Source organism: Lithobates pipiens, unplaced genomic scaffold (assembly GCF_037356315.1).
Source record: "Lithobates pipiens isolate NorthernLeopardFrog02 unplaced genomic scaffold, aLitPip1_a1.2 Scaffold_8, whole genome shotgun sequence".
NCBI classification, from domain to species: Eukaryota; Metazoa; Chordata; class Amphibia; order Anura; family Ranidae; genus Lithobates; species Lithobates pipiens.
The window spans coordinates 541,761,770-541,789,678 of record NW_027507903.1 but is presented as its reverse complement, the minus strand read 5'-3'; the positions used below and the strand labels follow the sequence as shown (position 1 = coordinate 541,789,678).

General features: G+C 43.6%; 1 protein-coding gene across 1 annotated transcript in view; it reads right to left on the bottom strand.

Annotated features, from left to right (window-relative positions):
- The window catches only part of LOC143960806 (scavenger receptor cysteine-rich type 1 protein M130-like), a 48,777-nt gene that overhangs the window by 8,717 nt on the left and 12,151 nt on the right, over nt 1-27,909 (bottom strand). Inside the window, exons 3-6 of the mRNA XM_077469723.1 lie at nt 19,106-19,250; nt 9,017-9,127; nt 3,023-3,156; nt 629-804 (exon numbers count right to left, since the gene is read on the bottom strand). Coding sequence (XP_077325849.1) covers nt 629-804; nt 3,023-3,156; nt 9,017-9,127; nt 19,106-19,250 — 566 coding nt within the window. The remainder of the gene's footprint in view (nt 1-628; nt 805-3,022; nt 3,157-9,016; nt 9,128-19,105; nt 19,251-27,909) is intronic.

The following is a 27,909-nucleotide window of genomic DNA, read 5'->3' as shown; positions in this document are numbered from 1 at the left end:
TTTCACCTAGGGTGTCAAAAATCCTTGCATCAGCCCTGCTCCCTAACCATATAGTTGATTATTTATATTTACTACTACATATAGATATTTAAGATCAAATTACCTTTTTTTTTACTTTACAAAAAACACTTTAAGGTTATTATCTGATTAATGGATTAATCTAAAAAATAAATCGGCCAACTAATCGATTATGAAAATAATTGTTAGCTGCAGCCCTAGTAACAACACTTCCCGTTTCAGGCTGACAATGGAAACCCAGAGCTCCTCAATTAGCAGCAGTTGTTGTCGGCCTGCCCTGTATACTTTTTTGGCTGGTTGTTGAGCTGCCTATCTGATAGATCTGATAGGCATTCTCATGGCCAACTAAATAAGAGCACATGGCAAGCTGACAACGCTGCTGCTAATTGCAGCAGTGACTTCCTGATGTCAGCCCGCAACAGGAAGTGCAGTTGCTGCTCCAGGTAAGAAACCTTGCAGTACAAAATATTATAAGTTTACAAAAGCTGTAGAATTGGAGTTTACATAGACTTTATCTTGCCAAAGAAATATGACATAAATTAATCTGCATAAGACATTCCTAGTCCATATTTACTGAGCCTAAGAAATTAATGGTACAAAATGAGCTCACCTGGAGCGGTTACACTGCAGGTAGGTGGTCAGACCAGAAACACACACATCAACAACTTGATGGTCACATTCCCAGAGTGCGGTCTTGTTCTCTGGACACTGTATGGTCACAGGAGGCACGGGGGACATTCCCTTGTTAAGCAGTGAGAAGAGGGGCTGGTGAGGTGTACACCCCATCTGTACAGTGAGACAAGACAGAAAATAATGATACTTGATGCCGATCACGTCCATGCCTTATAAACATTGCTAAAATGCTACACATGAAAAAGCCAGGGAAGGAAGACAGTCACTGGAATGCCCCCGCACTGGTGGCAAGATCTAAGTCCACTGGTACCCCAAAGTGAAGAAATTAGTAAACATACATAGACAGTGATTAAATAACTGTGATCAAATAAACAAACATTCAGAGTGCAAGTGCAAATAAAACTCTATTCGCCACTCTGAAAGTGACACTACAATCTCGTGTTAATCCCTTAGGATTCTGCCATCAACTCTACTCCGTCTCTTACCAGCTACATGGGATCTCTAGATAATAAGAGATCAAAAATAGTGCTCTGTAACAAGGATAGTGGTAACCAAGGCCTCCAAACCCCTCCCGGGTGATCACTGTCAATCAAAAACCACAAAGGAAATGAAGAAAACAAAGACCAAAAGCCATAGTGTAAAACCCAGTATATTTATTCATAGGTATTGCATTCACATAATGGAGAGATAAAGGATTGTAATTAGAAAAAGCAGCCCCTGATCCTTTAGCAGACTTGATGATGTCAAAAGCCAATGCCCGCCCAACGCGTTTCAGCAGTAGGTAGACATTGTCAGGGAAAGCCTTCTTCCGCCCTCCACTCAAAAGCACCCACAACAGCTGATATGGTTATTGTTATGGCACTGCAAAGGGGTTCATTTTAAAACTAGTGACTGATGTCATTCACAGACTGACTTGTTCATTGTTTCACCAAACAATTGTCAGTATTTTTTACCTTGTTCAAGGTAAACCCCCCAAATCCAGATTTTTCTTTTAGTGGGTAAGAGTGAAAAAGTCTATAAGTTTTATTTGCTGCCTGTGCCCTCACTTGGGAGATTCACCCTCATTGCCTATCCTAATAACATTAAAACCAGAAAAAATGGGGGTGCAGGTGTCACTGCAAAAAGGAAGACGCTGAGAGCAATAACAACCTGACAGACGCTTTTCATTCTCCCCATACTTTTAAATCAGGGGTCTCTAAACTACAGCCCATGGGCCACATTCAGCCTGCTACAAGATTGTCTCCAGCCCCCAGCTAGGGTCAGTGGTGTATCCTCAATGTGCATTGATTGAGGATTAAGGGGGTTGTAAACATTCGTGTTTTTTCACCTTAATGCATTCTATGCATTAAGCTGAAAAAACACCTGTCAGTGACCCGCCCCCCAGCTACCCCGTTTTACTTACCTGAACCTTTAAACTTGACCCGGCGGGGACACGCTGCTTTTCTGCCCGGGGTTCTTGGCTCTTGATTGGATAGATTGATAGCATTGCAGCCATTGGCTCACGCTGCTGTGAATCAAATGCAATGACACGAGCAAGGCGGGGCCAAGTCCTGCTTTCGGCCTCTATGGAGTGCACCCGCAAGGTAACCCCCTCGGGGAAGCGCTTATCTGAGGCGGTTATCAGATGTGGGGAGGAGCCGCAGGAGCCACTGAGGGACCCCAGAAGAGCAGGTTCGGGGTCACACTGTGCAAGACGATCTGCACAGTGGAGGTAAGTATGATATGCAGTTTTTTTTTTTTTTTTTTTTAAATGTACCTTTGCAATCACTTTAATGTCAGCAGAGGCATGCATAGAGTAATTCCGTGTACACACGGCCAGACTTTTTAACAGCAAAGGTCCAACGGAACGAATCCGTCAGACAATTTGACCGTGTGTGGGCTTCATCGGACCTTTGCTGTCAAAAAAAAAACAGACGGACTTTAGATTTAGAACATGTTTAGAAAAATCTGGTCATCTGTATGCTAGTTCAACGGACGAAAACCGGCGCTAGGGCAGCTATTGGCTACTGGCTATGAACTTCCTTATTCTAGTCCGGTCGAACATCATCACAGTCGAATCCGTAGGACTTTGGTGTGATCGTATGTTGACAAGTCCGACGGAATTCAGTCTGTCGAAAAGTCCAGTCGTGTGTACACGGCATTAACGCACCGCAATACACTGGACTGGTGTGAAGGAGGCCTAAATATGAAATGCATCCCCTGGTTCTGTGCTACTCCCCAGTCTTAAGACTACAATCCTAAGCCTGATGCTATAGAAAGGAACAGAGTGAAGGCAAGCTCAATAGACTACATAACTTTCAGTACAGCTGTCTGCTGGGTGTCTGAATTCAATTTTTTGTGTAATGAAGATTTCTGTGTTGGAGACGCTTACTTGTTCACAGAAGAAGGCAGCATCCATTCCCTTTATGCTTGTAAAACATACAGGACTCCATCTGTCCTCTGCAAATAGCTCAATGTGCCCATCACAGGAAGAACGGCCCCTGGACAGTCTCCATGATCTGTTATCTAGAGATATAATATCACAAATTACATTTTTGGCACATTAGCAGCAGAAATATTTTCATACTGGATATAGACACAATTATTATGCTTCCATGTCTTTTTTTAAATATTTGCTATTAATAATGCTTGCTATTTAGGCTGTTTTTACACGGATCCATTTTTCTTCAGTTTTTGTGTTAAAAAAAGCAAATGGCATCTCAGTCTTAGTCCGTAGGGTTCAATATTGAGTTGGCCCACCCTTTGCAGCTATAACAGCTTCAACTCTTCTGGGAAGGCTGTCCACAATGTTTAGGAGGGTGTCTATGGGAATGTTTGACCATTCTTCCAGAAGCACATTTGTGAGGTCAGGCACTGATGTGGACAAGAAGGCCTGGCTTGCAGTCTCCACTCTAATTCATCCCAAAGGTGTTCTATCAGGTTGAGGTCAGGACTCTGTGCAGGTCAGTCAAGTTCCTCCACCCCAAACTCACTCTTCCGTGTCTTTATGGACCTTACTTTGTGCACTGCAGTCATGTTGGAACAGGAAGGGGCCACCCTCAAACTGTTCCCACAAAGTTGGGAGCATGAAATTGTCCAAAATGTCTTGGTAAGCTAATGCCTTAAGAGTTCACTTCACTGGAACTAAGGGACCAAGCTCGACCCCTGAAAAACAACCCCACACCATAATCCCCCCTCAACCAAATGATTTGGACCAGTGCACAAAGCAAGGTTCATAAAGACATGGATGAGCAAGTTTGGGGTGGAGGAACTTGACTGGCCTGCACAAAGTCCTGACCTCAACACGATAGAACACCTCTTGAATAAATTAGAGTGGAGACTGTGAGCCAGGCCTTCTCTTCCAACATCAGTGCCTGACCTCACAAATGCTTCTTCTGGAAGAATGGTCAAACATTCCCATAGACACAATCCTAAACCTTGCGGACAGCCTTCCCAGAAGAGTTGAAGCTGTTATAACTGCAAAGGGTGGGCCAACTCATTATTGAAAAAAAGGTGGGGTGTGGGTGCTACACAAAATATCTCTGGTCTTGGACCAAAATATTATATTTTTGTCCTTAGCTGAAAAACCTAAGAAAGCTAACACTGTTTATAGCTTTGAGAACTTTATCCCAACTGTGAAGTGTGGTGGAGGAAACATCATATTCTAGGAAACATCTAGGATTCATCAGGTTCTAGGAAAGTGTGGCGGAGCAAACATCATGTTCTATGCTTTTTATTGAGAGTCTGGAAGGCTGCTTAGAACATAAGGCGAGGATGGAGTTATAGATACAAGAAACGACCAATGTGAAGCCTTTTCAGAAAGAAAATCTGGCCATATCCAGCTCCTCTTTGGCATGTATGCTACACAGACAGTATATTCCTATGATTGAAGATGTACTACTTTGGATTTCTGGAGGCCCCAAGGACTATAAACAAGCCATGAAAATAAATAAGCCAAGCAGTGAACTTTTGCAGTAGAAAACTCAGGAGAAGGTGTAAAGGTAAGTATTTTAAATTGATCACTGCCACTTATGCAGCGTATACACGATCAGAGTATCCGGCAGCCGTGTGTGGGCTCTGGCGGACTTTTTCTTTCCAAAAGTCCGGCGGACCTAGAAAGAAGTTTTGACTCAAAATTGTCCACTGGAACTCCGCCCGTCTGTGTGCTAGTCCGCCGGATTCTTTAAATGAACGGACTTGCCCACACACGGAGTAAAGTCCGTTCATTTTGAACGCGGCTCCAGGTAGACAGAACTAGCGAAGGAAGTCAATTTCGCCGCCTCCATCCGCGAGATTGACGCCTCACGAGCCCCGTCACCTGGTATGGACTTAAAAAACGGCGCGGGGGTCTCACCAAAGTCCATATCAGACCCTTATCCGAGTACGCAGCCCGGCCGGTTAGGAAAGGGGGTGGGGACGAGCGAGCTCCCCCCCCCTCCTGAGCCATACCAGGCTGCGTGCCCTCAACATGGGGGGGTGCTTTGGGGAAGGCGGTCACCCCACCCCAAAGCACCTTGTCCCCATGTTGATGTGGACAAGGGACTCTTCCCAACAACCCTTGCCATTGGTTGACGGGTCTGTGGGCGGGGGGCTTATCGGATTCCGGGAGCCCATTTTAATAAGGGGGCCCCCAGATACCGGTCCCCCACCCTATGTGAATGAGTATGGGGTACAATGTACCCCTACCCATTCACCTGGGGAAAAAAAGTGTAAATAAAACACAACACAAGGTTTTAAAATAATTTATTAGACAGCTCCGATGGTCTTCCTTCTTGGGGGGGTCTTCTCGCCAAACTCCTCTGCTATCTTCTGCTCTTTTGCTAGCTCTTTTACTAGCGGAGGAGCCTGGCTTTCTTCTTCGTTGCCGCCGTCATCTGGGGGTCTTCTTCCGACTTCGGGGTCTTGTCCCACACTTCGGGGGTCTTGTCCACCTCTTCGGTTCTTCTCGCCGGGCCTCCGCTTTCTTCTTCCTAGCTCTTTTACACTGTTATACAAGCTGTACACTCACTACTTTACATTAGGGTTATTTACTAAAGGAAAATCTACTTTGCACTGCAAGTGCACTTGGAAGTAAAGTCGCTTTAGATCCAAGGGGGACATGCAAGAAAAATAAAAAAACAGCATTTTAGCTTGCACATGATTGGATGATAAAATCAGCAGAGCTTCCACTCAGAGATTTAGATTTAGGGCGACTGCCCTTCCAAGTGCACTTGCAGTGCAAAGTAGATTTGCCTTTCGTAATTGCAACAAAGTGTAATTTCTTCAGTTTTGTCCCATGAAAAGATATAATAAACTATTTACAAAAATGTGAGGGGTGTACTCACTTTTGTGAGATACTGTAGCTATACATGCACACACAAGCATATGTGTTTGAGCTTTGGGGTGCACACCCTAATCCAATAGGCTGCTCAAGCCTATGATAAAGCTTATCTGAGCGGTCAGAAAAAATGGGAAGGGAACTGAAATGACACTCTGCTAGACATGTGCAAAAGGAAAAAATGTGTTTAGTTTTGTTTCGTTTTAATTTGTTAATTAATTAATTTCGTTTAGTTATATTAGTTAAATTAGTTAAATTCGTTTTCGGATTTCGTTTCGTTTTCTACTGAATTCGAAAAATCGGTCGCATTCGAAAATATTTCAACCAAATTGGAAAATAATTCTACCGGATTCGAAATGATTTCAACTGCATTGGAAACTATTTCAACCGGATTCGAAAATATTTTGCGACCCGAATTTAGGGCCATTTATCTCGGGGTCACTTGGTGCTAGAAACCACAAATTTGGTGAGGTTGTAGTGCTAGGTCTATTGTGTTTGTATACCAAATTTGGTGTTTCTAGCTATAAGTGACCCCGAGATACGTGGCCCCAAATTTGGGTCACAAAATGTCATTCTCTGCTGCAGAAAAATGCTTGACATTTTGCGACCCGAATTTGGGGCCCCGTAACTCGGGGTCACTTGGAGCTAGAAACCCCAAATTTGGAGAGGTTGTAGTGCTAGTTCTACTGTGTTTCTACATACCAAATTTGGGGTTTCTAGCTGCAAGTGGCTCTGAGATACGCGGCCCCAAATTCGGGTCGAAAAATGTAATTTTTTGAATTTGATTCGAATTTCGTTTGAATTCGTTAGCATTGTAATTCGGTCATTCGGATGCATCCGAATGTCCGAATAATGAAAATTCGTCCGAATTTCGATTCGGAACAAAACGAAATGCACATGTCCACACTCTGCAGTGTTCAGTGAGGAGAGCTCTGAGAGCTGATTGGAGAGAAGGGACACACCCCCCTTCACAGGACACACAGAAACAGAGCTAACATTGTCAATCTGCTGGAGCTCCCTTCTCGTCACTATTTTTTTCTTGTTGTCAGGAAAATATGTCAGAAATGATTCATGCTGATAGCAAGGGAACAAAGCAGCAGACACCCAGTGCTCTGGATTGAGTCAAGTACACACTATATACAGTAGAAGGAAATTCTTTGTTCATATTTCATGTCTGGGGTTTACAACCACTTTAAGCTGGAAACCCATTTTAATTTCCAACCATAAATAGTGTCCTCTACACTGGTGGCAAGTGTGAAAGAAGATGACTGGTCACGGCAATTTGCTTGAGAGAGTCAGTGGGTCTCCTTTTTTCAGAATCACACTTGAGTCAGTGAAAGGTATCTGTAGCAGATTATCTGATCACCATTTCTATGTCATTTTAGCCTTTCTTCAAACCTCTGCATTGCCTTGCCATTCATTTTTAATTTTTTTGTAAAACTTTTTTTTATTGGATTTACATACAGATATGACTTGTGTTTAACAGTGACAAACATTTTCTCTTTTACATTAGAACATATGAAAAGGGAACACATGAGAACAGAGGTGGTTATGACATTAAGAAGGTTATTCTTGAGAACAGGGTGTATGGCCCAAGTGCTCATTTCAGTTATCTGACTGTGGCGGGTTCAAGATTTCGGCCATCCCCTATGGGAGAAAACAACCTTGGGTCCAGGGGCGCCCCATCCCAGGCTCCACCCCAAAATAGGGGTGCAATTCAAGGCCTCCAACTAACCTCTTTTGGAGCTCCCCCAGAGCCCAAGCCATCCCCGGGCACCCAGTGGGGGGTTATAACATTGTTGCTTTCATTTAGGAAGTATGTGTGTAAGCAATAGCTCTTGCCGTGCCCAACTATCTTAGTAGGGAGGGATCGGGGTGGAAGGTCAGGATCTCACCTTCAACTTGTAAAGGTCTAACGTGGCCCGTACAAGACAATCAGCCGCCTAGTAGTCGTATCTTCTCACAAAACATGGATGTAGAATGCTCGTGGTCTGCACTTCAGTCTAGGGAGATTGTTACTAGCTACTGTCTGGGTCAGGCATGGTGGCCCAGAGTTGGGTGTGTTAACTTTATTAGTGACACATCTAAGCTTAAAGGTATGTGGATGAGATCAGAAAAGTGATCTGTCCATAGTGACCATATGGCGGTATGCTTATCCCTGTTGCCTTTACATGTTGCAATTCATTCTTCCGCTTCCCCCATCTCATTTACTTTGCGCATCCACTTTTTCCTGCTTGGTATCTGTGCCTTCTTCCAATAAATAGTAAGTAGCTGCCTGGCAGAATTCAGTAGGTGGGGTAGTGTTGCCATTCATTTTGAATGCCACTCAACCACAATAAAACAGTGCACAACAATGCATGGTAATGCATACCTCCCAATTTATTGAGATGGGAATAAGGGACGCCTATTAGCAAAAGTATGTAGGTTTAGGACACACCCCTTGCCACGTCCCCTTAAAGAAAAATTGTACAAAAAAACAATTGGTTAAACCCACAAGTGCTTTTTTTTACCACTACTATTCCTTTATATTGGCTTTTGGAATTTACAAATGCAGCAATTTAGAAATTGGAAAAAAAAGGTTTAGCATTGGGAAACACTTTTTGATATATAAGTAGTGCATTTTATATAAACCTATACAGATCAGACCAAAATGAGGGACAAATGAGGAGGAAAGAGGGACTTGTTCCAAATGAGGGACAGTCCCTTGAAATCAGGGACAGTTGGGAGCTATGGTAATGGACCAGCATGTACTGATGTATGTAAATAGTGCAGGTGTGATTTTTAGTCTGTTGTGGTGCATTGGCATTCATAATGAATGAACTGCCTTATTGAAACTCGTTAATGTGTAACATGTTCAGCACATTTTATAGGATGGTACAAATGGGAATTGGCCCTTAATGGATAAAGCAGAAAGGTCAAAGTTAAAGAAGCACTCTCCTTAATGGGGTTAACTAGAATCCACTTTAAGGGAGACCTCCCCTTGATGGGTTTGAATGCGATATACAGTGTGGGCAGTCTGGATGATATAAGATGTGGTGATGTAGTGTAATGGGTGCCCATGCTCATTACCTCTTGGCTCTATGAAGTCCTGGTTGCATAATATGGCAGCAATTTTCTCTGCGGCGCAGGACTGCACGGATTCCCCCGGGCTCTCACATTCACTCACACTGGACTCATTCCCTGTGGAAGACAGCCATGAGAAAATCATAAACAAATGTTTTTAAACAGTACACGACTTAACAGTTATTAATTTGTGTCAGAGTTTTAAAAATGTTTTTAAAAAGCATTTTTTTATTTTTTTTGTGCGGAAGTGTTAGAACTCCTGTCAGGTTTTAAGTGTCTGTCTTCCTGCGGAAGAGATTCACCATTGGTCCTGGTGTCTATTGTCTCTGATATAAAAATAATAGAAAATTGAAAATTTTTAGGAGGTGAGAATTTTTTAAAAAGGAAACTGTTTTTGGTGACAATTGTTTAAGAGGGGCTTTACCTTTGCATTGGAGATGTCTTATTTAAACACTTCACCTCTGGAAGGTTTTACCCCCTTCCTGACTAGGCCATTTTTTGAGCTATTGCACTGCGATACTTTAACTGACAATTGCGTGGTCGTGCAACACTGTACTCAAATAAAATGGATGTCCCTTTTTCCCACAAATGGAGCTTTCTTTTGGTGGTATTTGATCACCACTGCGGTTTTTATTTTTTGTGCTATAAACAAAAAAAGACTGTATTTTTTACTTTATGCTATAAAACATACCCAATAAATAATGTAAAATATCAAATTTCTTCATCAATTTAGGCTAATATGTATTCTGCTACATATTTTTGGTAAAAATAAAATACAAAAATCGGTGATTGGTTTGAGCAAAAGTTATAGTGTCTGCAAATTATGGGATAGATTTATGTATATTTTTTCCATAAAAGATTTCTGGAATTTTTATGTATTATTTATTTTTTAAGTAATGGCAGCGATCAACAACTTATAGTGGGGCCTGTAATGTTACAGCGGGAAAAATATGACACTGACATTTTTGACACTTTTTTGGGAACCAGTGACACTAATACAGCGATCAGTGCTAAAAATATGCACTGTCACTGTACTAATGACACTGGCTGGGAAGGAGTTAATATCAGGGGCGATCAAAGGGTTAACTGTGTGCCTAGCCTGTGTTTGTGCACTGTGTGGGAGGTGTTTTTACTAGGGGAAGGCATGGATCCATGTCCCTGCTTTGGAGGAACACAGGATCCATTCCTTCCCTACTGACAAAACGGCGATCTGCCTAGTGTACAAAGGCAGATCATTCTGCCTCTGTAACGAATGATCGGCAGGGGGGTGGTGGACATTGAGTCCTCGGTACCCGCTGATCAGCTCCTGCTGTGCATAATCACACATATGCGCCCGCTACCCGGAAGTGCGTTATCATATATATGTAGCAGCCACACCCCTTGCTGGGCGGCCTTGACTTATTGGGCTTACCAGTTACCTTCTCTTGGCCTGCTCTTCCTGACACTGACACGGATAAGTCCTTTAACAAAGGTTTTATTTTGCAGTAGTAACATCCAATAATGCAGTCTCTCAGGGGAACAGAGGGCACGGGTGAAGAACTCAGGCACCTTGAACTCCAGGTTTAGCAAAGTCTCTAATTCCACCCAGAGAGTAGCCACTCGCAGCTGGGTACTTCAAAGCTGAACAGATCTCTAGCCAGAGATCATGGCAGTCAGCACGTTGACTCAAAACTTGAAGCAATCCTATGAACGTATACAAGTTGTAACTAAGGGTGAACGGGAACCTTTTCCTCAGTACCTGGAACGTTTCCCGTCTCCTCAATGGTACTGGAAAAGTGTGAATTCGTCAATGTCCTTCCCAACTCAGTAACCAGGCACTTCTCAGGATGCCACTTGTCGGCCTCCTCTGAAGAGTCCTCCCCCGATCACTTCCACAAGTTGTGGTGTCTCTCCAAGCTGAGAGCACACCCAGACACCTTGAATCCTCCCTCAGTTACTGCGCCTCGGACCAGCCGGTTCCGAGACTCGGGAACAGACGGATCCCTACCCCAGACCAGATGAGTCTACCAGGGGCCTCTAACAGGAACATGTTGTGGGATGTCGAACACCCCATGACCAGGACCCCTCACGGGACTACCCCGGTCCTGGAACCAGAACAGACCACACAGGTCTCACGAACTCCTCTCCCTGAACACGTGACCCACACCTCTTAAGTACCCCTTCCCAGACTCCTCAGTTGGCCCCGGCACTCCCACTGATTGGTTCCGAGAAGGCTTATACCTTAACATCCAACCAGGCCTGCTTCTGGCTTGTTAAGTGCACCTCACCGTTCACATGGCCAGGCAGAACTTCCAAACACAGCCTGGCCAGACTGATGTTAAGGCCAACCTATATAATTAACCCTCAGAACCCCTACTGTTCTGAGGCAAAAAACTAGATTTACATGCGTGTTGACATTTTGTCCAAAATGTCATCAGCTACATATATATATGTGATCCTGTGCACAGCAGCCCCCCTGTAGCAGTATAGGGCGGCCGTGAAGTGGTTGTGATCATTTATGACACCAACCATGGGATGATTTGACAGTTTGGTTGAGAGCACAATGTGACAGTTAGATTCCCACAATGTGTCCGGAATGTAAAGGTTTTATGAACCTGTAAGTGTAAATCAAAAAGGTTTAGTTCTCCTTAATCCTCATATGTATGTGGGACAGTAAGTAAAGCAAAATCTCCCCAAAGGAACACAGACAGAAAGAAAAAAATGTAAGAAAAAAAAAAAATGAATGGCATCTTAAAGCTAAACTTCAAAGGAAAGAAAAGAAAATGATTTATCCTAGTAGTGACGCCTTTTGCCTTGGAGATAATCAATAAGCCGAAAAACTTTATCCCTTGCTCCTGCAGGCTTCCTCTTTGTGCGACCAGTCCCCAAAGGCCACTTTCCATCACTGCCCAACTGGTGTCAGCTGTTTGATGTCCCCTTTCCCACTGTTCAGCATTAACCATTCCCTAGTCTATCCAAAACTAAGAAGACATTTCATCTTTATCCACTTGCTTACTGGGCACTTAAACCCCCCCTCAGTCCCAGACCAATTTTAAGCTTTCAGCGCTGATGCACTTTGAATGACAATTGCGCGGGCATACAACACTGTACCCAAATGAAATTTTTATCATTTTTCCCCACAAATAGAGCTTTCTTTAGGTGGTATTTAGTTACAGCTCGGAGTTTTATTTTTTGCTAAACAAACAAAAAAAGATGCAAAAAAAAAAATATGTTTAATAGTTTGTTATAAAATTTAGCAAACAGGTCATTTTTCTCCTTCATTGAAGTGCACTGATGAGGCGGCACTGATAGGCTGCACTGGTGGGCACTGATGGGCTGCATTGGTGGGCACTGATAAGCTGCATTGGTGGGCACTGATAGGCTGCACTGGTGGGCACTGATAGGCATAGTTAAGGCGGCACTAATAGGCACAGATAAGGCGGCACCGATGGGCACAGACAAGGCGGCACTGATGGGCAAAGATGGGCACAGATAGGGTGGCACGGATGGGTGGCACGGATGGGTGGCACGGATGGGCACTGATAGGTACCACTGATAGATGGGACTGATGGGCACTGATAGGTGGCACTGATAGGTGGCTCTGATAGGTGGCACTGCTGGGCACTGATGGGCGGCACTGTTGGGCACTGGTAGATGACACTGATGGGCACGGATATGTGGCACTGGGGTGCAGCACATTTGTTAAGGCAGATTGTGGGCACTGCTGGGTGGCACTGTGGGCACTGCTGGGTGGCACTGCTGGGGTGGCACTGTGGGCACTGCTGGGTGGCACTGTGGGCACTGCTGGGTGGCACTATGGGCACTGCTGGGTGGCACTGACGGGGGGCACTTACTTTTTATTAATGTGGCACTGGCAGGGGGCAGGTGGGCACTAGCAGGGCTGGCCATGATCGGGACTGATGTCCCGATCACGGCTGCCGGTGATCGGCTTTTTTTTTTCTCCTCGCGCTGACAGCGCAAGGAGGAATAATAGCCGATTACCGGCTCCGTTATATCACATGATCAGCTGTCATTGGCTGACAGCTGATCACCTGATAAGGGGTCGGGATCGACCCCTTGCACGGATCGGTGATCAGGCGAGTCTCGTAGACTCGCCGATCACAGAGCGCGCCGCGCGCGCCCGGGACTACGTCAATAGACGTAGTCTCGGAAAAGGAGATCCGCGCTGTAGCCGTCATTCGGCTATAGCGCAGGTCTCAAGTGGTTAAATACTGTACATGTACACATTACAGTCAAACCCAGCAATCCATCTAATGGTTAATCTACATATCTATCTATAAATCACAATACTACTTATAGGGAAAAGCAAGAATTTCAAAATGCTTGAATCAATTAAAAGCTGCAATTACTTAAAGTGTTTGTTAACCCCCAAAAAATGGACTCTGCTCCTTTAAAGCATGTTATATGACACAGTGCTTATCTTGTGTCAAAACCTGGCTGATCCTGCCAGTTTCTGCCCACCCCTCTGTAAACTGACCACAGTGTATCATGACTGCTGAGCACTGACAATTTACATGCCTCTGTCATCAGCAGCCTGCTATCTGTCTCCTCTCTGCTCCTGTGTCCTCCCCTCTCTGTCTGTGTGTGAGCTGCCCCCCCCTCTCATAACACTAACCTGTATACACAATCAGCTCTACCTCCTATTGTAGTGCCCCCCCCCCCCCCTGTCAATGATTTATAAATATAAATGCTGTAAATACCTCATTTAAGAGCCGAGATTTCAATCACATGGCCAGTCAGCTCTCTACTCCCCTCCTCCTCCTCCCCTCCAAACTGACATCAGCAGAGGAATCTCAGACCCCACCTGCTGCATCTCTCAGAGGAGAAAGCTGGCAGGTCATGTGATCGCAATCTCTGCAGTGAAATAAGGTATTTGCGGCATTTATTTTTATAAATCACACACAGAGGAGGATACTACAATAGGAGGCAGTGCTGTTGGTGTATACAGGTTAGAGTGGCTTAACAATCACTTTAAAATATTCACTCATGCAGAGCAAAGTAATATGCTTGTTTTAACAGCAGCCCCTCCAGCAGATTATACCTTTTCCTATCATTCAGCCCCCAGGTGCAGAGGAAAACACCCGGAATTCTGTGTATTGGGGAGTTTGTGACTCACTTTCTTTAATGACAGCGCTGGTGTTAGTGATTAGTGACCCAGGCTCCCAGAGCTGTCACATGTGGGCAGGAAAGAGTTACAACTTTAAACTTAAGCGGTTTTTGCTTCAAAAAAAAATAATCGGACACTTACCTGTCCCACAGTCCAGTGATGCAGGGGATCGAAGCCCCGCTCGTCCCCCCCCCGCTTGGTGGTACCAGCATTTTAACTGTGGGCACCCGCGTGCCGTGACTGACCACGCAATCATCTGGGACCTGTCACGTGTCCCAGATGATTGACAAGAGGGAGGGGGGATCTCCCTTCCTGCGCCGAGGGAAGTGATGTCAGGAGCCCAGGCGCCGAAGGAGGCAGACTACGAGGGACCGCCTAGCAACAGGCATTTAGAGGTGAGTAAAAAAAAAAAAAAAAATTTCTGCAAATGTTTTTTTTATTTATTTTTTAAGCACATTAATAATTTTTTATTTTTGGGGTGGAACTCCACTTTAAGTGTAAGCTGCTTGCTGCCATTGTAATGAACCTGTGTGGACAAAACACAAATTCACTTGAAGTTTGAAGGTAAGTGTGAGGAGGTAGGACCAAAGGATATCATCAATTGATGAACCATGTTTTCAGAGCAGTAAGTCTAGTAAAAGATGACTAAGAAAAAAATGTAAATGAAAGCATACAACTTCTATAAGACCGTGATCACTCAGCTCTGTGTGTAATCCATCAGAGTATCCTTGCAGATGGAATACACAGCCTTGACAAGCTGAACAAACATATGTATGTACAAACAGCTACAGATAGACAAACTGCACCGCAGGCTGTGTGATCCCGTGAATGGCATTTCTGGTCTCCAGGGTGGCACCATTATCCATAGTGACAAATAAGAGTTTAAAAATCCTGTCCTCTTTGAAGAATCCCTTACATTCTGCTCAATATCAAACTTAGAGGCTGCACTCTTCAAAATGACCACCAGAGGGCAAAGCAGCAGCAAGCACATCCAGGATCTGGTTTAATTTCCACTTCTCCCTCTGGTGGTCAGTAAATGTAAATCACCAGACTCCTTCCAGTGGTCGGTCACTGTAAATCCCCAGGCTCCCTCTAGTGGTCAGTAGATGTAATAAAATGAGCATACATTGTATTCACAATGACAACTGTCGAAAATTAGATAACAAAAAAAGCATTTCAACTGTTCAACCAGCACAGCAAGTACATGAAAGTATACATACTGCCAGAACACTTATTTTTGAAAACACAGAGCTAAGCTGTATGTACTTGGTCTAAGGTATTTTAATATTTTTTGTCTTTAGTTACATACATGTAGCATAGGTCATTTTCAGAATGGAAGCAAAAGATAAAGGGACCTAACAGACTATCAGGGGTTATCATTCATTTTCTACCTAAAATAACCCTTTTGCTTGCTCCACTTTTCCTTAGACTGCATCTGTGGCCAAACCATGAACCACAAAGTAAAAGGTATGTGTGTGTAATATAGCAAGGGAGCTCATCGTGCATGCCTATTAAGTGCTATTATTGAAAAGCTGCTCATACACAGATAAAATGTCATCTGATTCCTGCTGAATTGGCCAAAATTCATTCCAATGTGTCATAGGCTTTACAGCTTAATTCCAGGTATGGCAATTGTTAAATAGGTAAATTGGTCCAGCTTGAACCTGGAACTCATCTTTATTGTAGTAGCCAACTGTTACTATGGTAGTAAAACCCTAAATCACCCATCCTACAACTAAAGGTATCATATCATTTTAACATACCTATATATACTATATTGTCAAAAGTATTGGAACACCTGCCTTTACATGCACATGATCTTTAATGGCATCCCAGTCTGGGATGGAACTAAGGGGTCAAATCCAACCCCTAAAAAACTAACCCCACACCATAATCCCCCCCAGTGCACAAAGCAAGGTCCATAAAGACACGGATGAGCAAGTTTGGGGGTGGAGGAACTTGACTGGCCAGCACAGAGTCCTGACCTCAACACGATAGAAAACCTTTGAGTTAGAGTGGAGACTGCGAGCCAGGCCTTCTTGTCCAACATCAGTGCCTGACCTCACAAATGCATTTCTGGAAGAATGGTCAAACATTCCCATAGACACACTCCTAAACCTTGTGGACAGCCTTACCAGAAGAGTTGAAGCTGTTATAGCTGCAAACGGTGGGCCAACTCAATATTGAACCCTACGGACTAAGACTGGGATGCCATTAAAAAAATCTCAAGTGCATGTAAAGGCAGGCGTACCAATACTTTTGGCAATATAGTATGGGTATATATATATACACATACATATACACACATACATATACACACACACATTATATATATAGTGGGGACGGAAAGTATTCAGACCCCCTTAAATTTTTCACTCTTTGTTATATTGCAGCCATTTGCTAAAATAATTTAAGCTCATTTTTTCCTCATTAATGTACACACAGCACCCCATATTGACAGAAAAACACAGAATTGTTGACATTTTTGAAGATTTAAAAAAAAGAAAAACTGGAATATCACATGGTCCTAAGGGCCGGTTCACACTGCGGGCGATGCGAGGCGACACCGACTTGCCTCGCCGCGACCTGCCGCGACCTCAGCGGCGATTTGCAAATGACTTCTGTATAGAAGTCAATGCAAGTCGCCCCGAGGTCGCCCAAAAGTAGTACAGGAACCTTTTTTCTGAGTCGGAGCGACTCGAGTCGCTCCTCTCAGAACGGTTCCATTGTACAGAACGGGGGCGACTTGTCAGATCGCGGCGAGGCAAGTCGTGTCGCCTCGCATCGCCCGCAGTGTGAACCGGCCCTAAGTATTCAGACCCTTTGCTGTGACACTCATATTTAACTCAGGTGTTTTCCATTTCTTCTAATCATCCTTGGCTGTGTTTGATTATACTGATTGGACTTGATTAGGAAAGCCACACACCTGTCTATATAAGACCTTACAGCTCACAGTGCATGTCAGAGCAAATGAGAATCATGAGGTGAAAAGGAACTGCCTGAAGAGCTCAGAGACAGAATTGTGGCAAAGCACAGATCTGGCCAAGGTTACAAAAACATTTCTGCTGCACTTAAGGTTCCTAAGAGCACAGTGGCCTCCATAATCCTTAACTGGAAGACATTTGGGACGACCAGAACCCTTCCTAGAGCTGGCCGTCTGGCCAAACTGAGCTATCGGGGAGAAGAGCCTTGGTGAGAGAGGCTCTTCTCCCCCCAACTGATTCATGTGTAAATGACACTGGCAGTGAAGGAGTTAACCACTAGGGGGCAGTGTAGGTGTTATGTATGACCTTATGTGTTTTTTTAATTGTAGGGGGCGTGGCCTGGCATGTGACGTCACTGATTGTCCTTCCCTATAACAGGGAACAGACGATCGGTGACAGCCACACTAGGAAGCACAGGGAGAGGTTTGTTTACACAGACCTCTCCTTGTTCTTTAGCTCTGTGACCCGATCGCGGGACACCAGCAGTGATCGGGTCCACTGGTCCCACAGCAACGGTCATGGAGCTCAGGACCAGGACCCACAGCTGGGCACTTAAAGAATCACGTACGCGATTGAACCCAGCCGTGCCATTCTGCCGATGTATATCGGCGTGAGGTGGTCCTTAACCACTTCCTGACCAGCGCACGACGATGTACGTCCACAGAATGGCACGGGCAGGCATATTGGCGTACAGGTACGTCCAATATTCAATGCCACCCTGCCATCAGGAGCGCGCCGCCGGCGGCGCGTTCCCGTGCTGGTCGGGACCCCCATGAGTCCGGTCGCGGGACCCGCGGACTCGATCGCCACTGGCATCCCCGCGATCGTCTCACGGAGCGGCCGAATGGAGGAAATGCTGTGTAAACAACATTTCTCCATTCTGCCTAGCAACTAGTGACGCTGATCTCTGCTCCATGTGATTGGAGCAGAGATCAGTGTTCACTAAATGAAAGCCCAACCCCCCCACAGTTAGTAACACACCCCTAGGAACACTTAACCCCTACACTGCCACCCACTGGTTAACCCTTTCACTGCCAGTGTCATTTACACAGGAATCACTGCATTTATATAGCAGTGATTACTGTATAAATGACAATGGTCCCAAAAATGTGTCAAAAATGTCCGATGGGTCCCCCACAATGTCGCAGTCACAATAAAAATCGCTGATCGCCGCCATTAATAGTAAAAAAAAAAAGAATAAAAAATTATTAATAAAAATGCTATAAAACTATCCCTATTTTGTAAACGCTATAACTTTTGCGCAAACCAATCAATAATCGCTTATTGCGATTTTTTTTTACCAAAAATATGTAGAAGAATACGTATCGGCCTAAACTGAGGGAAAAAAATGTTTTTTTATATATTTTTGGGGGATATTTATTATAACAAAAAGTAAAAAATAATGCGTTTTTTTCAAAATTGTCGCTCTATTTTTGGTTATAGCGCAAAAAATAAAAACCGCAGAGGTGATCAAATACCACCAAAAGAAAGCTCTATTTGTGGGGAAAAAAAGGACGTCAATTTTGTTTGGGAGCCACGTCGCACGACCGCGCAATTGTCAGTTAAAGCGACGCAGTGCCGAATCGCAAAAAGGGGTCTGGTCTTTGACCAGCAAATTGGTCCGGTCTGCAAGTGGTTAAGCAGTTAATAAATCTTCAAAAATGTCAACAATTTTGTGTTTTTCTGTCAATATGGGGTGCTGTGTGAACATTAATGAGGAAAAAAAATGAACTTAAATGATTTTAGCAAATGGCTGCAATATAACAAAGAGTGAAAAATGTAAGGGGGTCTGAATACTTTCCATCCCCACTGTATATATATATATATATATATATATATATATATATATATATATATATATATATATATATATATTTTTTTTTTTTTTTTTTTTTTACAAAGAGCATACATGATAAGCTCTCTTGTTACTTTAAACACAAATATGTATACTTAGTGGTGCTTAGTTTGGACACAGGTGTGCTTTAACTTCCATTCTTATCATACCTGTGCAGTGTATTCCTTGAAGACCTTTTAATGAGCCCCGTGGAGCAGACTTCAGTGTCCATGTTTTGTTTGGTGCCCCACAGCCAGATTCTCTGCACACCACATGAGCGAGCGGAGACTCCACACTCCATTGATTGTCACACACCTGAGTATAAATAAAAAGAATCATTAAACTTCAATATCTACTTGACCTTTAGGAAGATGTACCCCTCTTTCTGGCCAGGCCATTTTTTGCGATACGGCACTGCATTACTTTAACCACTAGCCGACCAGCCGCCGCCATTATATGGCAGCAGGTTGGCTCTCCTGCGTAGATCGCTGTAGCTGTCTCGATGTCTACCTGCGACCCGCGATCGCAATGTACAGAGGTAGAATGGGGGTCTGCCTTTGTAAACAAGGCGGATCCCCATTCTGATAGGAGACATGACAGAGATCTACTGTTCCCAGTGATCGGGAACAGTGATCTCTGTCATGTTCTTGCCTTTCCAGCCCCCTCAGTTAGAACACACAGAGAGAACACATTTGACCCCTTGATCACCCCCTACTGTTAACCCCTTCCCTGCCAGTGTCATTTTTACATTGATTAGTGCATTTTTATAGCACTGATCAATGTAATAATGTCACTGGTTCCCAAAAAGTGTCATTTGGGGTCAGATTTGTCGCCCGCAGTCCTGCTAAAAATCGCAGATTGCCGACATTACCAGTGAAAACAATAAAAAATAAATAAAAGTCAGCAAATCTATCCCATAGTTTATAGACACAATACGTTTTGTGCAAACCAATCAATATATGTCTTTGCACTTTTTTTTTACCAAAAATATGTAGGAGAATATATATTGGCCTAAACTGATGAATAAATGTATTTTCATTTATTTCTTTTGGATATGTATTATAGCAAAAAGTAAAAAAAATTGTTTATTTTTCAAAATGTTTGTTTATAGTGCAAAAAGGTAAAAACCCCAGAGGTGATCAAATACCGCCAAAAGAAAGCTCTATTTATGGGTGGGAAAAGGACGCAAATTGTTTTTTGGGGTACAACATTGCATGACCGCGCAACTGTCAGTTAAAACAACGCAGTGCCATATTGCAAAAAAAAATGGCCTGGTCATTAAGGGGGCAAATCCTTCTGAGGCTAAAGTGGTTAGCTGACTATTGCACTTCTGTACCCAAATAAAATGGATGTCATTTTTTTCTCCCCACAAATAGAGCATTCTTTTGGTGGCATTTGATCACCTCGGTGGTTTAAATTTTTGCGCTATAAACAAAAAAAGACCGACAATTTTGTAAAAAAAAATTTTTTTTACTTTCTGCTATAAAACATATCCACCTGGACTCGGAAGTGTTGGATCTTGTACTAGGTATGTGATCCGACAGTGCCACCTTGCCACTGTATAAGTACGTTATATGGAAGGGAAGAGGATAAACAGTCTTTCAGTTAGTAAAAACTAGGCTAATTTTTATTCTAGAACAGCAAAAGGAAGTGCAGATCAGTCCCCGCCTCAAGGAGCTTACAATCATAGGTCATTGTCTCACAGGGCCAGTTTAAACAAGAGTCAATAAACCTGCCAGAATGTCTTTTGAGTGTGGCAAAAAAAAACACACAAGTACAGGAAGAACATGCAAATTCTATGCAGTTAGTTTCAGTTGCAATTTTATCCAGAGGCTCTAGTAATGCAAGGCAGCAGTGCTAACCACTAAACCACTGTGCTGCCAATTTCATGTAAATGAGCTCTATCATGGTATCACATTAAGCAGAGCACCCAAGCAGTGGGTGTATCAGAATGATTTTGGATAGATTGGATGCTTTTCTAGGTTTTTACTGCTGACTGTGTCCCCATTAAAGAGATTCACCCTGATGACCATTGCCACATGACAGAAAGAGATGATAAATCTTACATTTTACAGTCACTGGAACTGCAGGTAAGGGCAGTGGCGTCGGAGGGGGGTGGGGGGATAGGGGGCTGGAGATCAAAATGGGTCTCCAAAAAGCCTTGGGTCTCAGGCATGCACCCTTCCATTGTTAGCCCTGAGTGCCGCTAGCGAAGTTGAGCTGGGACCGTTCTTATCCCGAACGCTGCCGAGCACTGCCGAGTGTGACCGAGTGACATAGCAGGTTCCACCTTCTGGAGCCTGTGAGTGATTTTAACTCTTTTTCGGGCCACTAGCGAGGGTTAAAACCGCCCCGCTAGCATCCGAAAAATGCAGTTACAACTACGGTAAAGTGGTGCTAAAAATAGCGCAGCTTTAGCGCCGATGCCCGGCCGCCCCAGTGTGAAAGTAGCCTTAGTATCGGCACTGATACCGGTATCGGTGCAACCCTAGTTCCAAGCAGTTAATCACAGTGCAGAATTTTTTGGTGTTTGCTTACCTGGGTCCTCTTATGCAAATTCATATCCCTGATTAGGGGGGGGGGTAAGTTTGGCCCCTGAAAAGTTTTGGATTTTTTCTATTATGAATCAATTATTTTATTCAAAACCTTGGGCTCTTGGACATTTGTTTTGGAGCTCCCATGGGATTGTATTTGTGTGGATTTTTAAGTCTGGGTTCTTTCCCTGTTTCTGTTGGGAGTCACTGCTTTATGGCATATTGCTGAACTGGAGCCAGTGTGACCAGTGATAATTTCGGTGACCCTCAGAAAACCTGAATCCAGCACCTTATGTGTTCCTGTGTTTGCCTTCAAGCCCAACTCTGGGCAAATAGAGAATTATCCCTGGCAGCAGGGTTGCACCCACTCTTCAAGAGTTAATAGATAGTTTTGTCTAGGGGAGAGGAGAAACAGTTTACTCAGTACTTACCTGATCATTTGTTCCCCCAGCAGGCAGTGGCCCACTGGTGGACTCTCCCTGGGAGTTCTTATGTCCAATGCAGGTCTACGAAGCCTGCTCTGGAATCTGTGACATCGGAACCCTAGAACAGTATAGCTGTGCAGGCATTGTGGGGACCAGTCTAGCTGCTGGGTAAGTATATCTTTTATTGTTCACCTAGACATAAACAAGCAACTAACCCTTGGAGTGCGGGCACAGCCCCACTGCAAGGAATGTTTTTTTTAATTTTTCCAGAGTTGTAGTAGAAAGAAGCCACATGGTAGAAAGAAGCAGTATCTGTGAAAGAGAAGCCTATCACAGGGCAGGTAGATGTTCCTCCAAACAAAGGCTGAGTAATGTTTTTAAACCCCTGGAGTTTGAACTGGCCTGCCCCAATTTCTCCTTCTAGAAAGGCTTATTAGCTATTTGGGGTTCTATAGAGAGATCTTCTAGCTTGGCTTCTTGAATGGTTAACTAAGGTGTCTGATAACACATTCAATTGAAATCCGGCCAAAACGTATTAATTTGAAGTGGGCCCACTCTTTAATTTCCTCAAGGATGTAAAACTACTATTATGAACAACAATAGGTGCACATGGTGTAAATGCATAAATTACATTTCAGAATTTGCAGTGATTGATTCCTTTTCAATCCACACCTTCCTCTGTCCTCTATCATTATTTAATATCCTGTCCGTGTTCTCTGGCAATACCTTAGCAATTAGTTCCTATTTCTAAATGGCAGCCCAATATATAAATGTAATCAGCCGGACACGATTATCTCACAGGCAGTAATTCTGCACGTCATTAGAAATGATTTCTTTTATCTGCAATTCCTGTGCCAAACACAGCAGATGGCTGGGCGATCAATAGCACTGTATGTGTGAGACCAAGTGCCCCCTGGGTCCATACATACTAGCAATTCCTTGCTGTCTGGATAATGTCCACCTCCAACATTAGGCACCAGTTATGTGTTCTGTGGTGTCCAGTCAATTATGGGCTATTCTAGGAAAATGCAATTAGCGGTGTGCATTGGTGATACACTACTACACAGTGCATGTCATCAATGAAAAGGTGACCAAGTCTGGGTCACCAGTGTTAGGTGTTCTAAGCTGTACCAGGGGTGTAAGAAAGATCTGGGGTATTATCCTTTTTAAAAGCTTGCATCTTTCAGATCAGTTTGTATTAGATCCAGAGAGCCCATTGTCCACAGGATACTTTGTAAGAAAAAACAGAAGGAAATTTGTAATGGAAGAAAACGTCATGATCCCAACACTATTCTGAAGCCCCATACTCACTATCTGATTTTCTGCTGATTTTTTTCCTTCAGATTTACCAAAACCGTATAATATGAGGTCAAACCTTAGGAGTTTAAATTTTTATGTAATCAGGCAGGCCCTTGTACTACATGGTTTTGGTAAATCTGAAGACAAAAATCAGCAGAAAATCTGATAGTGTGCATGGGGCTTAACAGGGCAAAGCACTAAGGCCGCGTACACACGCGGGGACTGTTCGCCCAACTTTGTTCGTCAAACAGTTTGAGCGGACAGTCCGCTCAAAATTAGCATGGACGGACTTGGCCACACACGACGAACGAACAGCCAGCTGAAACTTGCGCGATGACGTGAACGGCACGTACGACAGGACTAGAAATACGACGTCCTATACACTGCAATGCAACCTTCGCCGTGTAATCCTTTCTGAGCATGCGCGGAACTTAGTTTGACGAACAAGCCTACACACGGGCGGACTGTCCGCTCAAACCAAGTTTCAGCGGACAGTTTTACGGAATTTCCGAAAAACTTTGTTCGTCAGACTGTCCGCTGAAACTGTCCGCTGAAGCCCACACACGAGCGGACTGTCCGCCGAAACACTATTCAGCGGACAAAGTTGGGCGAACAGTCCCCGCGTGTGTACGCGGCCTTAGGGAAAAGATGAAGAGTACATTTGGAAACTTGCTTGCTTTGTGTAAACCCATGGGATTTTTTCCTTGATGGATGTTGGCTCAAACTTCTCTTGCATCCACACGGTCACACAAAGTTGTTGGAATTTCCGAACGTTAAGAACGCGGTGACGTACAACACATACAACGAGCCGAGAAAAATGAAGTTCAATAGCCAGTGCGGTTCTTCTGCTTGATTCCGAGCATGCGTGGCACTTTGTGCTTCGGAATTGTGAACACACAATCGGAATTTCACACAAATTAATTTTGTTATCGAAAAAATTGAGAACCAGATGGAAATTACGATGGAAACTGTCCGATGGAGCCTACACATGGACGCTCCGATCGCACATTTTGTGTGTACGCGGCATAAGGCTTCTTTTTAATAGATATGTTAGATTTCATTTTTTTGCAAACAAACCACTAAACAGTACCATTAACAGTTAAACCCAATGGTTCTCCCTCATCCTGCCCATCTTATCCAACAACAATAAGCCTTGTATTACCCAAATCAGGAAAACCTGAATGGCAGTCCTGTAAAGCAGGGGTCCCAAAAACTTTTTAAACAAAGGTTGGTGATGCTGTTTTGCAGCTAGAATGTGGTTAATGGGAGAAAATGGTGTTGGAGGTCAGTGCATTGGTGGTCATTGAGAGTAAGAAAACACCCCTGCATCAATGGGAGAAATATACTCCCACCACCTGGGCATAATTGTCTGTGAGCAGGGCCAGTTGATTGGTTGATTGGTAAATTGAGTGATTGGAGTTAAGTAAAGAAATTTCATCAGCACAACAAGAATTCCTCGAAAGGGTCCAAAGCTTTATTATCGTGGTCACATTATAAACATACAGCAATGTTTCAGAGCCACGCAGGGCCCCTTCATCGACTTGCCCTGCGTGGCTTCGAAACGTTGCTGTATGTTTATCATGTGACCACAATAAAGCTTTGAACCCTTTCGAGGAATCCTTGGTATGCTGATGAAATTTCTTCACTTTGATCATCCATGGTTTCCAGCCTATGATCATTACAGCACCCAGCACTACTGAACAGCCAGTTTCTTGTACGTGAGGATTGCGGTACACAGAGACCAAGTAAAGTGGCACTGTTACTATTTGGTTTATTAGAAGTAACAAATATCATGCAGAGGGCACCGGCAATGTGCTTACTTATAGTGGTTGTAAACCCTTACAGACCACTTTGTGCTACAGGTAAGCCTATAATAAGGCTTACCTGTAGCTACCCAGGATATATCCTAAACCTGCACCTGATCAGCTGGTCATGGAACTCTTATTCCTTCCGTGCTATGTCCAGCTGATTAGATGGATACCAGCAGGGCAGGACTTACCATTGGACTTGACTAGGCTCAAGCCCAGGGGCCCCACCCATTAGAGGGCCCCACAGGCCTAGCTGAGATACATAGCTGAGTGTACTCAGCTCGGCTCCGCTTACAGTCACACCCAATCCCGCCCTATGATGGACATAACACAGGGACTGGGCATGACAGTGAGCCGAGCCGAGTACACTCGGCTACTATCGGCTCCTCTCGGGACTACGAGCGGTGGCGGAGGCGGCTCTCCTGCACTATAGCATGATATATCTTTTCACGATGGGCGGCACCAGGGGCGGGGGCGGTGCCTGCCCCCTACCCAGGGCACACCCCATTTTCAGCTCCATTATCGGCCGTTTTTCTCTTTCGGCAAATTGACGAAAAGGGCATTTTCGGACGATATGTTTCGGTGGCCGAAATTTCGGTGCATCCCTAAGTTTCAACGTTTATGCACTGGTGGTGTGTTGTGCATTCAGACATTTATTTTTATTCAATTCATTTTTTAAGTGTGTGGACTTTATCTTTATGGTTTACTGTTCACTATTCCCACTTAGGGAACACGTATAGTTCATTATTGTGTATTTTTCACTATTCCCAGTCAGGGAACCTGAATATTTGATTGTGCACTCAGTATCTTGCTATATTGCAAGTTAATCACATATTCTTATTTAAGTATTTATTGGTAGTTATTTAGGAAGTGCAACACTGTTTTGTTATGTTTATTTTATATGTGAAGTGGAAGCATTTTCTGCGTGTGCAGAAGCCAGTTGAGAGGGTATTTTGAAAAAAAAATTGGGGGGGGGGGGGTTTGTTATATCACCTACTACACATATCACTATTTAGTGATTACGTTTATTATTTATTAATTGCGCTGATAGAAATTAATTTTATTGTATGTAGTGCAAGGGCCTACCTGATTGCATACAAATTTAAAGTGTTTAGGTTTGACCTCATATTATATGGTTTTGGAAAATTATACAAAAAAAATTGTATAAGGTATGGCCATCCTAACTGAGAATTCTGGAATAGCGGATTGTTTGAAAAGGGATGGGGTGGGGGGGTAGGAGTGAAATTATAAAGTTGGTTGGGGAGGGGGGGGCAAAGGTTCTCTTCAATATGATAGTCGTTTATATGTGCCTCAAGGTACGCAATAGGTTAAGAGATTCACATTGGTTGTTTTTGGTAATACATAATGATACAACGTCCTTTAAAGAGGAAGTAAACCCTGATGAGTTTACTTCCTGTTTGATTCTCTGCAAAGGTAAAGCATAATGGACTACTATGCATCGCATAGTAGTCCATTATGTGTCACTTACCTGACACAGGAGCCAGCGAAGTCCCCGCTGTCCCCTGTAGTCCGGAGCATCCATCTTCTTGGTGGGTCTCGCTGCTCCGCCGCTGTCATTCGACAAAGCCGCAATGACGTCACTCCTGCGCATGTGCACGGGAGCCGCCACTTGCCTAAATTGGTTTAGGAGATATTTGCCAAAACACAGGCACCGCTGTCTACGGCGCATGCGCCGTAGACAGCGGCGCGCAGGCGCACTGAGCCGTAGACAGCGGTGCCTGTGTTTACAACCACTTTAAGTGTAATTCCTCACAAGGCCAAAAAGGATATTCCTGGCATACCAGGTGTCATGGGTAAAGAATAAGCCAATTAGATGTAGATCAGACTTGTTTTAAGGCAATCTATTTTTTAACAGGTTTGGTCAATACCTGCATAGCAGAATCTAACTGAACTATCCCTGAGGAAGATAGACATGACCGTATAAAGTTAGCATAGTCAAGCAAACTAGATCAATATAGGACAACCTCAGCTAAACTATAGAACTCCAGGGACTACTTATTTTCTATGATGCATTGTTGACAGTAAATAGGAGTCTGTATTTGGACAAAACATGGTGGAGGGGTGCATGGAGCAGGCATGTGAAAGGAGGCCAAGCTCAGATATGATACATGTTATTTGTCCGAAAAGTGGAGAGGACAGACCCAGTTTTAGGGGGCCTTTCTTTGTATCACGTACCAGTTGCAGCTAAAAATAACCATAATAGACACCGAAAATAGCAGGCAGTTAAAACGATTATAGTGATAAGATCTGGAGGAAACTGAAGTGAAAGAGGAAATTGTCAAATGTGAAAGAGAGGATGGAAAATTCTATTTACATCCAAACAGCGTGAGTGCGCATATATGAGTAGTGAAAACACTTTTCAATTACATAAGGCATGGGAAACTAGCAAGCAGACACATGTAGGGAGATTTACTAAAACTGGTGCACTCAAAATCTAGTGCAGCTGTAGCTGGTAGCCAATCAGCTTCTAACTTCAGCTTGTTCAATTAAACTTTGACAATAACATCTGGAAGCTGATTGGTTTCTATGCAGCGCTGCACCAGATTTTGCACTCTCCAGCTTTAGTAAATAAACCCTATGTAGTGCAACTGCAAGCAACTGTCAAATTGGCATTATCAAGTTTTAAATTACATTTTTATTATTTTATAGTTTTTCATTATTGCAATAAAATCCACAGGAGTTTCGTAACTTTACCCACAACAACTTAATAAAAAAATAATATAAATAATAAAAATAATAAATAATAAAAATAATGTTCTTACACAAAAAAACTTAGATTTCACATTATTAATTATATTACCAAAATTAGTGTGTGCCGTAAATTTCCTCCAGCATTGTTCCTGTTTCTTCTTGCTGGAGGTTGCCATTTTGCTGAAACCCAGAGACC